The sequence below is a fragment of the Balaenoptera ricei genome, chromosome 20 (genome assembly GCF_028023285.1).
Source record: "Balaenoptera ricei isolate mBalRic1 chromosome 20, mBalRic1.hap2, whole genome shotgun sequence".
NCBI lineage: Eukaryota > Metazoa > Chordata > Mammalia > Artiodactyla > Balaenopteridae > Balaenoptera > Balaenoptera ricei.
The window spans coordinates 62,754,956-62,767,894 of record NC_082658.1 but is presented as its reverse complement, the minus strand read 5'-3'; the positions used below and the strand labels follow the sequence as shown (position 1 = coordinate 62,767,894).

Sequence of the window (12,939 nt, the reverse complement as noted above, 5' to 3'; positions counted from 1 at the left end):
CACAATTCGCAAATATTTTCTCCCATTCTGTATGTTGCCCTTTCGTTTTGTTGATTGTTTCGTTTGATGTGCAGAAGCTTTTTAGTTTGATGAAGTCCCACTTGTTTTTTACTTGTTTGTTTTTGGGGTTTTTTGTTTGTTTGTTTTTGACTTTCTTTGCATTTGCTCTTAGTGTCAAATCCAAAAGAATCATTGCCAAGACTGATGTCAAGGAGCTACCACCTATGTTTTCTTCTAGGTGTTTCACAGTTCCTGGTCTTTTTTCAAATCTTTAAGCCATTTTGAGTTGATTTCTGCATGTGGTGTGAGCTAGAGGTCCAGTTTCATTCTTTTGCCTGTGGCTGTCCAGTTTTCCCAACACCCATTTATTGCAGAGACTGTCCTTTCCCCATTGTATATTCTTGGCGCCTTTGTCGTAAATCAGTTGACCATATATGCGAGGGGTTTATTTCTGTTCTGTTCTGTTGATCTGTGTGTCTGTTTTTGTGCCAATACCACACTATTTTGATTACTATAGCTTTGTGATTTGGTTTGAAATCAGGGAGTGTGATGCCTCCAGCTTTGTTTTTCTTTCTTAAGGTTCCGGATCTTTTATGGCTACTCAGGATCTTTTATGGCTCCATACAAATATTTTAGGATGGTTTTTGCTATCTCTGTGAAAAATATCATTGGTATTTTGATAGCGATTGCACGGAATCTGTAGATCACTTTGGACGTTTTAACAATATTAATTCTGCTAATCCATGAGCATAGAATATCTTTCCATTTTTTTGTGTCTTTTTCAATTTCTTTCATTTTCTTACAGTTTTCAGTGTACAGACCTTTCACCTCCTTGGGTTAAATTTTTTCCTAGGTATTTTATTCTTTTTTGTGCTACTGTAAATGGGATTGTTTTCTTAATTCCTTTTCTGATAGTTCATTGTTAGTGTATACTGGTTTTGTGTATGGATCTTGTTTCCTGCGACTTTACTGAATTTGTTTCTGCAGCTTTTCTTTTCATCCTTCCCACAGGTGTTTTATACAGAGCAAAAGCTTTAGTTGTTTTTTTTAAAAATATGTATTTATTTATTTATATTTTGGCTGTGCTGGGTCTTAGTTGCGGCACACAGGATCTTTTAGTTGAAGCATGCAGACTTCTCAGTTGCGGCGTGTGAACTCTTAGTTGCGGCATGCGTGGAGGATTTAGGTCCCCGACCAGGGATCGAACCCGGGCCCCCTGCATTGGGGGTGTGGAGTCTTACCCACTGGACCACCAGGGAAGTACCAAAGCTTTAGTTTTGATGAGCTCTATTTTATCAAGTTCTCATTTAAGGGATTATGCTTTTGATGTTAAGTCTAAAAACTCTTCACCTTGCCCTAGGTTCTGAAGATATTCTCCTACTTTTTTCCTAGAAGTCTGATAGTTTTACATTTAAATCTGTGATCTATTTTGAGTTAATTTTTTTGTGTAAGGTATGAAATTTAGATTGAAGTTGATTTGTTGGCCTATGGATGTCCCCAGAAGGGTTTTACAGAGAAAGAAATAGCCCCAGAGAATAAATACCCAGGATCACATAGTAAGAGGTTGGGAGAACTGGATTCAGAGCCAGGTCTGTGTTCTCCCTCCTGTGATATCAGCATCTGAACTGGCTCCCAGGGATAAGCCAGGCCTGCTTGGGAGTGGGGAGCACCTTGATTACCCCTCGGGGTGGTGTGTCCAATGACCAGCTTGGAAGAGGGTCATTTAGTCAGTCAACAAACACAGGCAGAACCTGCCACCCATTGGCTTGTGCTGTGCGCTGTTGGAATTCAGGCTCCTCCATGGGCCTCATGGTCACAGTCTATCGAGAGGCAGGAAGGACACAAGTCACAGAGTTATTGGTGCCGTGGAGGGTGTTTCCTCAAAGCCTGTAGAGCCCAGACATCCGCAACGAGCTGGGAGGAATCAGTATGAGCTCCCTGGCTTTGAGAAGGGTGTTCCAGGGAGAGGGAACAGCAGACACAGAGGCCCGGAGTCGAGGGTGAAATTTTGGCGGTGGTCGGGGTGGCCAAGGGGGCAGAGGCTGTAGTGCACAGTTAGGGTCCCACGATCCCTCCTGCAGGGGATGGAGGCCACAGGAGGCTGTGAGCAGGGAGGATAGTGGGCAGAGTCACGGTTTTAGGGGAGGTGGATTAGAGGGGGGAGGTGGTGCAGCTCCCCTGGTCCCCAAGCCCAGTGGCTGGACTTGGCATTGGCCGCAGGGAGGGAGGACGTGGGGGGCAAGGAGAGAGGCAGCCCTCAGGGTTCTGGCGTGGGCCCTGGCTGGATAGTGGTGCTGATGTCAAGGTGGAGCCCAGCGGGGAGCTCCCAGGCCCGTAGAATCCGGTACTCAGGCAAGGCCAGGCCCCTTGCCCAGTCCCCTGGTCCCCCTGGCCTGGGGCTGCTCACTCCTGAGTTGGCACAAATGGGAGACTTTGTTTAGGTGGCAGCACCTCTGCTGCTGTCACAAAGGAGAGGTGGTTCTTGCTTGCTGCTTAGGCAGGCAAGCCCGAGGTGCCCAGAGGCGGGGCCCCATCCTGGCAGCCTGGAATGGGCTGCAACAGGCTGAATAAACTCAGCCAGAATCTCCTGACTTGGGCTTTTTGAGCCATTATGTGGCCGTGACGCATCACCTGTCCCTCCCAGGAGGGCTGAGTCCTCCAGGTGCCAGAGCGAGCCAGTCCAAGCCCAGAACCTGTCACGAGGGACCTGTCACCTGCCCCCACCTGAACCCCAGTGGCCCCAGAGTCCCGCCGTGGGACCCCAGGCTCTGTCCCGGGTCTGACTATGTGTCCTAGGCAAGCTATGCCCTTTCTGCTCCTGAATTCTCTCGTATGCATAGCTGTGGGTGGGAGGTGGTAGGGTAGGGCAGCTGGATCAAACAGTGCCTGAACTCCTCCATAGCTCTTTGTGGGGTCCTTTCTCCCTTTCCTCCTCTCCTTCTGTGCCTTTCCCCTTCTTCCCAACCATTCACTTGTTTACTCATTTATTTATTCACACATGTTCACAGAGCATCTCCTCTGGGCCCAGCCCTGGACAGGGTGATACCTGGGAGAGGAGATGATTCAAAGCCAGTGTCCGCCCTTGGGGAGCTCTCAGTCTGGTGGAGGACGTAAAATATGCAAACAAACTATTGTGATTCAACCCTGGGCTTTCGGAGCCCTTGGGAGGAAGCTATTCTGCCTTAGGGGGTGGGGACGAGCTGTGGAAGGCGTGGGAGAGCAAGCCCTTTGCAGCAGGCCATGAGGCGGGAGGTGAATCAGGGTAGGGACAGAGCAGCAAGAGGAGGAGGAGGCCGCATCTGTAAAGGCACAGAGGCGTCAGCACGCTGGGCGTGTGTGAAAAAATACAAGCAGGTCAGGGTGGCCAGCGCGCGGTGCTGGGATGACGGGACCTGGGACCAGTTGTCCAGGGCCTCGAATGTCATGGAAAGGACTTTCTTCCAGGAAGCCGTGGGCTCTGAGGGTGGAGGTGGGGAGGGGGTTCCTGAGAAGTAAGTGATGTGAGCAAAGCGGTGACTTTGGAAGGATGGAGAGGATGGAAGGGAGGCCGTGAGGAGCTGGTGCCCACCTTGTGGCAGGAGGGAGGACAGTGGGACACACTGAGCCGGAGGTGCCAGGGGTGGGGGCCTGGCGCTCAGGGACGCGGGTCACGGGGGAGGGGGTGATGCCGCTCCAGGCCCTCTGGCCCCGGGGAGGGGGCCTGAGACCCTCCACGGTGGGTTGGGCATCTAAGGAGGGGCGTTAGCCCAGGAGTGCCCGGTCCGCGCAGGGGCTCCAAGTCACGGGGACATCAATGCCCAGGCGTGGAAACGTTACCCCCCAAACAGGCCCCTGTGCCCGAGCGGCTGAGCGATGGCTGCTGTTTCTGAACTTTCCCCATAATCGCATCTCTGCGTTTGCTTGCTCTGCGCATTCCTCTGCGGGCCCTGCTGAGAATCCAGTGGGGCAGGGGTCAAAGGTGTTTAAAGAGTGTTTCCCAGAGGAACAAGAGCACGTGGGGTCGACCCTAGGTCTGCTACCTCCGCCCGCTCCGGGAGCCAGGCCCCCCGCGCTCAGGCCCTGAACAGGGTCCGGCTCCAGCGGCTGGCGGGGAGTCTGGGATTTCGGATTCAGGCCCGGTCTGGGCCACCCACTCATTCCTCGTTCACTCAGAGGGCGAGCAGTGGGTGCTGCCCCCGCCGCGGGGGAGGGTCTGCAGCAGAACCACCTCCAGGGGAGGTGAAGCGATGAAAACGAGTGATGAGGGGGGAGGGGTCGTGGGGGAGGGGGGCTAGTTCAGATGGAGGCGATGACTTCTGAGCCGCCCCTGGGAAGGCCTGGGAGAGCAGCACACAGCGCAGAGGCTCGGGTGGGAGGAGGCTGGGGTGCGGGGAGAGGGGCAGGGAAGGAGACCGGCCCCAGGAGCTGGGAGTCTGGAGGGTCTTGTGCAGAGCTCTGGGCTCCCTTCTTGTTTGAGGGGCCAGCCCGGGTGGGGGGCCTCCACCTGCCTCTCTGGGGAGGAGGGCTGCGGGCAGGAGGTGGGCAGAGGCAGACCAGCGCCCAGAGGGGCTTGGACGGTGGGCGGACTGCTCACCTGGGCGGGGCCGCCCTGCAGGGGGGCCGGCCTGGTGTGGGACAGGGAGCGGGGGTCATGGGGTGGGCAGCAGGCAGGAGGAGAGGGTGTCGAGGGCCAGAGTAGTCTCTGAGGCCGGCCCCCGCCTCGTCACCCAGGCTGGGAAACTGAGGCCCAGGGCCGAGCAGCAGCTGGTGGCAGATGGCGACAGAGCAGGTGCGGACGGGCTCCTGTCCTCAGCCCGGGGCTCGCTCACCCCAGGGAGGGCGGGCGGGGGACACCAGGCATCCCTCTTGCGCAGATGACGTGGGCTGTGTGGTGCCGTCCGAGTGCCTGCGGGCCTGCGGGACCGAGATTGGCTGCTCCAACATCGCCTACCCCAAGCTGGTCATGGAGCTGATGCCCACAGGTGAGGCTCCAGCTGGGTCCGGGGAGGAGCCCTGGGGGCGGTGGAGCCCACTCTGGGTCCAGCGTGACTCTGTGTGACATCCAGGTGGGATGAGCAGAACGTGAGGAAAGTAATAACAATAGAAAACACACAGGGCACCCGCCGTGCGCCAGGCACCGTGCCCGGGGCGTCACGTGGGGCTAACTCACGTCCTCTTCTCAGGATCCCTGGGCGCTGTGATCATCGTTCCCACTTTACTCTTTTTTTTTTTTTGTCACGCTGCACGGCATGTGGTGTCTCAGCTCCCCGACCAGGGATCAGACCCGCGCCTCCTGCAGTGGAAGCGTGGAGTTTTAACCACTGGACCACCGGGGAAGTCCCTCATCATCCCCACTTCAGAGATGGGGACACTGAGACCCAGGGTGCCCTGGCCAAGGTCACGTGGCAAGTGAGCTGCGAAGCTGGGTTCTGAACTCGGGCGGTCTGCCCCCAGGGCTCATCCTCTTAGCCGGTGCTGGCCCGTCCCTCCAGAAAGGCTGCCACTGTCTCCTCTTTCAGGCCCGCTGGGTGTTAGGCCCTATCACAGACTGCTTCTTTTGTAAGGTTATGAGGCAGAGTTCTTAGCTGCGGTTTACAGATGGGGAAACTGAGGCACAGAGAGAGGAAAGTGACTTGTCCCGGGTTTGTAGCTTGTGGCTGGGACACAAACCCGAGCCTCTCTGGCCCCAAACCCACTGCTGACTCTGCTGGGGACCCAGGAGCCCCAGACCCACCTCGAGCCTGCCGACCCCTGAGACCCTGCGGGCCAGAGAACATGGGGCAGATTTTGGCCCTTTCCACTTTCCCTGCCAGTCTGATATGGGGTGGTGAGTTCCCAGTCACAGGAGGTGTGCAAGCCGAACACATGGCAAGGGGTGTGGTCCCACCTAAGCAAAAAGAGGATCCGGCTTTCCTCTGCAGCCTGGTTTCACCTCCGGATTCTCAGTGTCCTCCCCCGCCACTGCCCCCATGGGAACTTCCTGGCCCCGCCCTGCTCCTCCCTCCCTCCCTCCAGACCAGACCTGGGCTCTGCCACTTGCTGGCTAAGATACTTGGGGCAAGTCCCTTCCCTGCTCGCAGTTTCAGTGTCCTCGTTTGTAAATTGGGGATAATGACACTTTCCCACCCCTCAGCATGGTTGCTGGGATTAAACACAGCCGCACAGGGAAACTGACCGGCACAGGGCTTGGCCGCGCTGTGGCTTCCCACCCCGGGGCCTCGCCTGCCCCTTCTGTTCTGGGGGCTGGCTGACACCCAGCCGTTGTTGGGCCGTAACCCCTCTCCAGGCCTTGAGCTCCTTGTGTGAGAAATGGGAGGAGAATAAGCCCCAAGTTAATCCACCTCCCCGAGCAAGGGAAGGAGGTTGGAGAAATGTCTGGGGGAAAACCATGATTTAACTCACTTTTCTCTGGGCCCCATCTCAGTCAGCCTAAGTGAACAGAGAGGGCAATGGGATGCCTGGAAGTCACACAGCAGGTCAGACGCAGAACCAGGGCCAGGCAAGCAATGGCACCTGCAAGGCTGAGCCCTCAGGGGAGGTGGCTTATCCTGGGGTGGGGGAAGCGGGTGTGGAGGACAGACAGGGAATCTGCAGAGGTGGAGGAGGTGCTTAGACACTTGAAGAAAAAGCACAGGAAGCCTTGGAGACAGACTTGAACTGAAGCCCAGAGAGGGGAGGCGACCAGCCTGAAGCCACACATCACTGAGTCCTCTGCACACGCAGCCCCTCTCAAGCCCATGACCCCCAGCAGGCTTTGCACAGCAGGGCCTCGCCCACCTCGATGGGGGCCCCTTATTCGTTTTCAGCCCGTGAGCAGGGCGGCTTTTCTCTCCTCTTTGGGCAACCACATCTCCTCTCTCACAGAGCCAACAAGACAGGGTGGCCACGCACAGGAAGTAGCAGGAAACCCCAGGCCCTGGGCCCCTGGGCCCCTGGGCCCTGCCCAGGGTGGGGTCTCCAGGCTGAGGGTCCCGTCCAGGCTGTCCTCACTCCCCCACCCCATCCCTAAGTTCTGCCTCTGGCCTGCTGTGCATCCCTGGGCAACTCTCTTCCCCTCCCTGAGTTTCCACCTCCTCACCGTCGAATGAAGTCTGGGTGTGACAGTGCTGGGTCAAGGGGAAGCCCTGTAGAAGCAGATCCCCGTTGCCAGCAGCCCGCAGGCTCGGGCAGCAGACGCGGGGGCCCCGCTGTTGTCCCCAGCCCCCCATGTCGGGGTCTCTCTCCCACCACCTCCAACCCCCCCACCTCCTCCCTCCTGGGCCTCTACGTGCAGGGACTTGGAGGGGCCTCAGACGGTGGGGCCTGGGCAGGAGGGCTCCCGGGGGCGGGGGGCGCGGCCCGGGCAGGGTCACAGCAGGCCCTGTCCCCCCAGGCCTGCGGGGGCTGATGATCGCTGTGATGATGGCCGCTCTCATGTCATCGCTGACCTCCATCTTCAATAGCAGCAGCACGCTGTTCACCATGGACATCTGGAAGTGGCTGCGGCCCGGCGCCGGGGAGCGGGAGCTGCTGCTGGTGGGACGGTATGGGGGAGGCGCTGGGAGGAGGGCTTCCCCAGCCCCATCACCAGCCCATGAGGCCCCAGCAGAGCTGGGCTTTGAGGGATGAGTAGAAGTTTGCCAACTGGAGAAAGGACGACACCAGGAAGGAGAGGAGAGAAGAGACCAGAACATTCTACCCCTCCCACCTTCCACTTCGCTCTCCTGGCCACCCCTTCACGGCCACAACCCCCATCTTGGATGCATCTCTTACCCCAAGCGGACTCTCTGAGGGAATCTGCCAGGGAGAGCCCCCTTCCCTAACCACGCAGAGATCTGCCTTCCCCAGGTCTGAGCCCCTAGCCCCCCTGACGGTTCCTAGCTGCCCCAGAGAAGGCCAGAGCCAGCACTCAGGTGTGGCCACACTCACACCATAGCTGTCCCTCTGGCCCCTGTGCCCCTGGCCCCACTGACCTTCTGCCCACTTCCTCCAAGCCCCACTTGTCCCCTCCTTATTACCGTGATGACTTACCTGATCTTTCTAGACTCTGCTCAAGTGCCCCTCCTCCAGGCAGCCCTCCCTGATACCTCTGACCAAGGAATGAGCCCCCTCCCCTCAAAGCCTCCCACAGGAACTATAGCCTCGCTCCCATAGCACATGTAGGCCTTGTCGGTCCCACTGGTGTCCCGATGCCCCTCCCCATGGGGGGAGGGGGGGCTGTGCCTGGCACAGCCCTCCATCCCCAAGCTTGGCCGAGTACCCAGGAGTCCTTTAGGGGTGAAACTCAGTGATGGATGAAGAGGAGTCGATGCCCTCTCAGGGGTCCCACCCTGCCTGTCTCCCTCCAAGCCATGCAGCCCCCACTGTGCCGGTCGAGGGGGACCCGGCGCTCTGGTGCTGGGCTTGGCCAGCAGCGGCCCCTCCAGCCGGGAGCTTGTGGCGCCCATCCTCAGGGTGGGGTCTCCTGGAGGTCCGGGCAGTCATCCCAGTGATGCAAAACAGCCGGACTCTGTCGGGACATGCCAGCTGGCAGGTGTGAGCTCTTGTGCAGCTCAGACCTCCTCCTCCAGAACAGGGAGCCTCTCCCTCCGCTCACAGGCGGCTTCTGTGTCGGCACCTGGACCACCTCTCCCAGCTCCTGTTTGACCGGCTCCTCCCTGATCCCCTCCAGCTCCGGCTTCCCGGGAACTGGGACCCGGACGTCCTCCTGCCGCCCAGGGTGTGCCTCGGCGCCCCTAGCCTGGACACCGGTAGCCTCAGTCCCCCCTTGGTGGCTCCACGTCCCCTGCCTGCTACTTCCCAGCCTCCCGCTCCCACCTGAAGCCAGAGTCCTGAGCCGGTCTCCCCTCTATGCCAGCTCACCCCTCACATGGCACCCTTGACCCTCCTTCTCACCCATCCACCCAGGCAAGCCCGCCCCAGGCCCTGCCAGCCTGCCTGTGGGCACCTGGCTGTGTGATGTGGGCCGAGCTGCTCACCCTCTCTGGGCCCCAGTTATCTCAGCTGCCAGGTCGGTGGAGTGGAAAGGGCCCAGTGCTGGGTGTGCGGCCAGGGCTTAGCCCTACCACCCCTCCGTCTTGAAGCACCAGGACATCCCCCAACACCTCCAGCCTGCTTCCTGCCTAACAGCACTGTTCAAGCTGTGTTTCCAGCTGTGTGGGGTCTGGATTTTTGGAGCCTCAGTCCAAGGAGAGATGGGACTCCCAGAGCACAGGGCAGCAGAGGGCACCCTGAGCCCGGGATGAGGCCATCATGGGGACGCTGGGGACCCCCCCCACCCAGGTCTCCTCAGGTTGGGGGGGCCAGAGGAGCTATCATAAGCCTGGGGGCGTGACCACCTCATGCCTGGGGCCCCGATCTTTGCCAGCCCCCAGCCCCACCCCCCGGTCCTCCCCTGCAGCCCCTTCTGTCCACCTTTCTCTGTTATTCAGTCGACTACTGCTGGCCCTCCCTGGGACCCTGCATCAAACTGGGCAACATAGGGGACCCAGAGAGGTCTCAGAGCCCCCCCAGCCCTTGAGGGGCTCCCCTGCAACCATGGCTGCAGCCCAGGGGCAATGGAGGGGCCAGTCATCCTGACGGCAGAGTGGTGGTTGGGGGGCAGGGTGTCAGGAAGACTTCCTGGAGGAGGAGGGTCTTGAGCTGGGCCTTGGTGGACAAAGGGGTTTTGCTGGGGGAGGAGTTGAGAGAGGCATTCCAGGCAGAAGGAACAGCCTCTGGGTTTGGGGTCCCTCTGACAGCCTGCTGGTGGCTGAGTCATCAGACCAAACCCAAGAGGGCAGTCAGAGGGCCAGGGCCCCGCTCCAGGCCGGGCTGGAGGGGACCAGCCCCGCAAGAGGTGCTGAGTCTGGGGTTGGACACGGGGCCTGTTGGAGGAGGGCGCGGGGTGGAGCCTGCCTGTGCCTTTGAAGAGGGCAGCGCCGGCCGCCTGCCAGGCGGAGGGTTAATTAGCCCTAATCAAGGGGCCGCCTCCTTCCTCCACCCTCTCCCTCAGGCCTGGAAGGGAAGGCCAGGAGGCAGGCGGGCCCGCCCCAGCTGCACACAGGGCCTCTGTCACTCCTGTTGTGCTGTCTGGGGTGCCAGGGGCTCTCACGCATCACCCACCTCTGGGGGTGAGGGGCGTCCAGCTGACCCAGGACACAGCCGAGGGAGGAGCATACGGACACCTCGCCCCAGCGCTGTCCCCTGAGCCAGGTTCCACACCCCTTCAAAGCTGCAGGGCCCCCTCCTCCTGGAAGCCTTCCTGGCTGGATGCTTCCTCTGGGCTCCTTCAGCCCAGGCCTGAGCGCAGGATAACAGGCTCGTGCTTTCTTTGCTCCACTCTGGGTGCTGGGCAGGGACCAGGCCTGCTCGTCACCACGTCCGGGTCCCTAACCCAGCGCCCTGCTCTCCGGTGGGCTCCTCATGCATGCCTTGTGGAGGAACGAGTGAAGGGTGTCCCTGCTGCGGGGGAGGGGGGGGCACGCCCAGCGGGGGGCAGGCAGGAGCTGAGAGGAAGATTCCACGCAGGGTGGGGCAGGGAAGGGGCTTCGCAGCTGAGACCGCTGGGCTCCAAACCTTGCACTCGGGCTGGAGGTCGTCCAGTAGTGGATGTGAGTCCACAGCCAAGGGCTGTCGGGGGTGGGTGGGGGGGTGCCAGCCAGAGGCCACGGCTCCTTCAAAGGCCCACCAGGGTTAGAGGAACGCAGGGAGGTCAGTCTGGCCTGAATGTGAGGGCAGGGGGTCATTCGTGCCGTCAAGGATGTGTATTGAGCACCTGCTGTGTGCCGGGAGATGCAGCAGTGATCTAACAGTGTGAGGCTGCCGCCGCCACAGCGAGTGGGAGACGGACGGCAAGCACAGAGAGGGTGGGACGGTGCCTTCAAGGTGGGCAGGCGAAGCGGGGGGCGCGGGGGCCACTGTGAGACCCCAGGGATGAGCGGGAGAACACAGGCTGAGTCGGGGCGGTTCCTGCCAGCGGCAGGGAGCCATGGAAGGGTCCGGAGAGGGCAAGATCGGCCCCGTCCCTGGAGGAGTGGACAGGGGCCAGGGAGGAGGCCGGAGCCGGAGCCGCAGGGGACAGATGGAGAGCAAGCCTCTGGGGCCAGGGGGAGGCGAGGGAGGGCTGAGGCGAGGCCTCGAGGGACGGCCCGCCTGCTGCCGCCCGCAGGCTGGTCATCGTGGTGCTCATTGGCGTGAGTGTGGCCTGGATCCCGGTCCTGCAGGGCTCCAACGGTGGGCAGCTCTTCATCTACATGCAGTCGGTGACCAGCTCCCTGGCCCCCCCGGTGACCGCGGTCTTCGTCTTGGGCATCTTCTGGCGGCGGGCCAACGAGCAGGTGGGGATGCGGAGAGCTGGGGTGGGGCTGGGCGCACGTCTCCCCCCGCCGCCCGTGTGCCTGGGTGCGGGGGAGCCCTGGCCTTCCTCCCAAGGCCCCAGCTGCCCTGCCTTCTCCCCCCAGGGGGCCTTCTGGGGCCTGATGGCGGGGCTGGCGGTGGGTGCCACCAGGCTGGTGCTGGAGTTCCTGCACCCGGCCCCGCCCTGTGGCCGCCCCGAGCAGCGGCCTGCCATCCTCCGCGGCGTCCACTACCTGCACTTCGCTGTGGCTCTCTTCGTGCTCAGCGGGGCTGTGGTGGTGGCTGGGAGCCTGCTGACGCCACCCCCGCAGGGCGTCCAGGTGAGCCTGTCCTGACCCCTGACCCTCTCTGACTCAGGAATTTTCTAGCTCTGGACCCGTAACCCCATCTGGCCCTGGTTCCTGGCCCTTTTTGAACTTGGCTGCCCTCTTTCCATCACGGACCCCTGATCCCGTCTGGGCCCACCCCCGTCCCGCCACCCTCACCCTCACCCTTCCCTGCAGATCGAGAACCTTACCTGGTGGACCCTGGCTCAGGACCTGCCCTCAGGAGCCAAGACAGGTGTGTGTGTGACCCTAAGGCGCTCCCCCTCACTCCCACCCACGGTGGGGCTGGAGGCAAGGGCCCCGGCTGGGACCCTGTGGCCCTCATCTGTCCCCTCCTCCTGCCCCCTCCAGGTGACCACCGAGCATCCCAGAAACATGCCTTCTGGGCCCGCGTCTGTGGCTTCAACGCCATCCTCCTCATGTGCGTCAACATCTTCTTCTACGCCTACTTCGCCTGACACTGTCCCCAGACGCCCCCCTTCCCCACCAAGGATACGGAGGCCCAGAGGAGGGTGCGCCCCTCGTGGCCACAGGGCAGGTCAGTGCCCAGGGGCTGGCTGAGCCAGCAAAGCAGGAGCTCTGAAAAATTAGGGAGAAAATGGGAGAAAAGAATGTGTGATACTTCAAAAATAGTAGTCGTAATTGGAAAGAAAATGAGATTTCTGATGAACATCCTTCTACTCTTCTACTGTTTTTATTTTGAGTTCACGGGCCCAGGTCGTGAGCAGCGAATCTGCCAGAGCTCAGGGCTCCAAGGGTCTCGGGCCAGCGCTGGGCAGAGGGAGCCCCTCACCGCCCCCTCCCTTGGCTCCACCCCCATCCCACCTGCTCCCCTCTCCCTGCTCACCGCCCCTCCACCACCGGCCTGGCGTTCAAAGCCCTTTCCGAGCCCCCTCAGTCTGCCTGCTCCCCAAGGGCCCCAGGCTGCCCTGCTTAGGACCGCGCTGACGGCACCTTCCCCGTGGACACCCTGCCTTTCCTCAAGCTGGGGCTCCACCGAGGCTGCCCGCCCCGTTCTGGGTGCCGCTGGCCCTCAGAGCCCAGCTCTGGCCCCAACTCCCCACCTGGCCTGTAGTCCCCCACGCTTCCCGAGGCCCTGGTCTGGGCAGAACCTGGGCCTGAACGAGTAAGGGCAGGTGCAGCTATGTCTCCCAGGTGGCCACGTCCAGGGCTGGCCCCTCAGAACTCGTCCGTCCCGCGGGGCCAGCAGAAGAGCAGCAGCCTCCATTTCGTGCACCCTTGCCCGCCCTCCCTCAGGGCCTCCAGCCTCCCCCGAAGTGTCTGTGGTGGGCAGGGGCGTTGGATCCCAGGTGGAGCC

At 60.7% G+C, this 12,939-nt stretch overlaps 1 protein-coding gene across 3 annotated transcripts in view; it reads left to right on the top strand.

Moving 5' to 3' along the window:
• SLC5A10 (solute carrier family 5 member 10) overlaps positions 1 to 12,295 on the top strand; it is a 66,004-nt gene extending 53,709 nt beyond the window's left edge. For 2 of the 3 annotated variants that reach the window (XM_059906909.1, XM_059906907.1), the window contains exons 10-15: positions 4,854 to 4,961; positions 7,352 to 7,502; positions 11,108 to 11,276; positions 11,400 to 11,615; positions 11,799 to 11,856; positions 11,973 to 12,295. In XM_059906909.1, coding sequence (XP_059762892.1) covers positions 4,854 to 4,961; positions 7,352 to 7,502; positions 11,108 to 11,276; positions 11,400 to 11,615; positions 11,799 to 11,856; positions 11,973 to 12,079 — 809 coding nt within the window. In that variant the 3' untranslated portion in view covers positions 12,080 to 12,295. Of the gene's footprint in view, positions 1 to 4,853; positions 4,962 to 7,351; positions 7,503 to 8,629; positions 8,709 to 11,107; positions 11,277 to 11,399; positions 11,616 to 11,798; positions 11,857 to 11,972 lie in introns of all 3 variants that reach the window. The other variant, XM_059906908.1, reaches the window with a different exon arrangement.
• Positions 12,296 to 12,939: the final 644 nt, after the last annotated feature.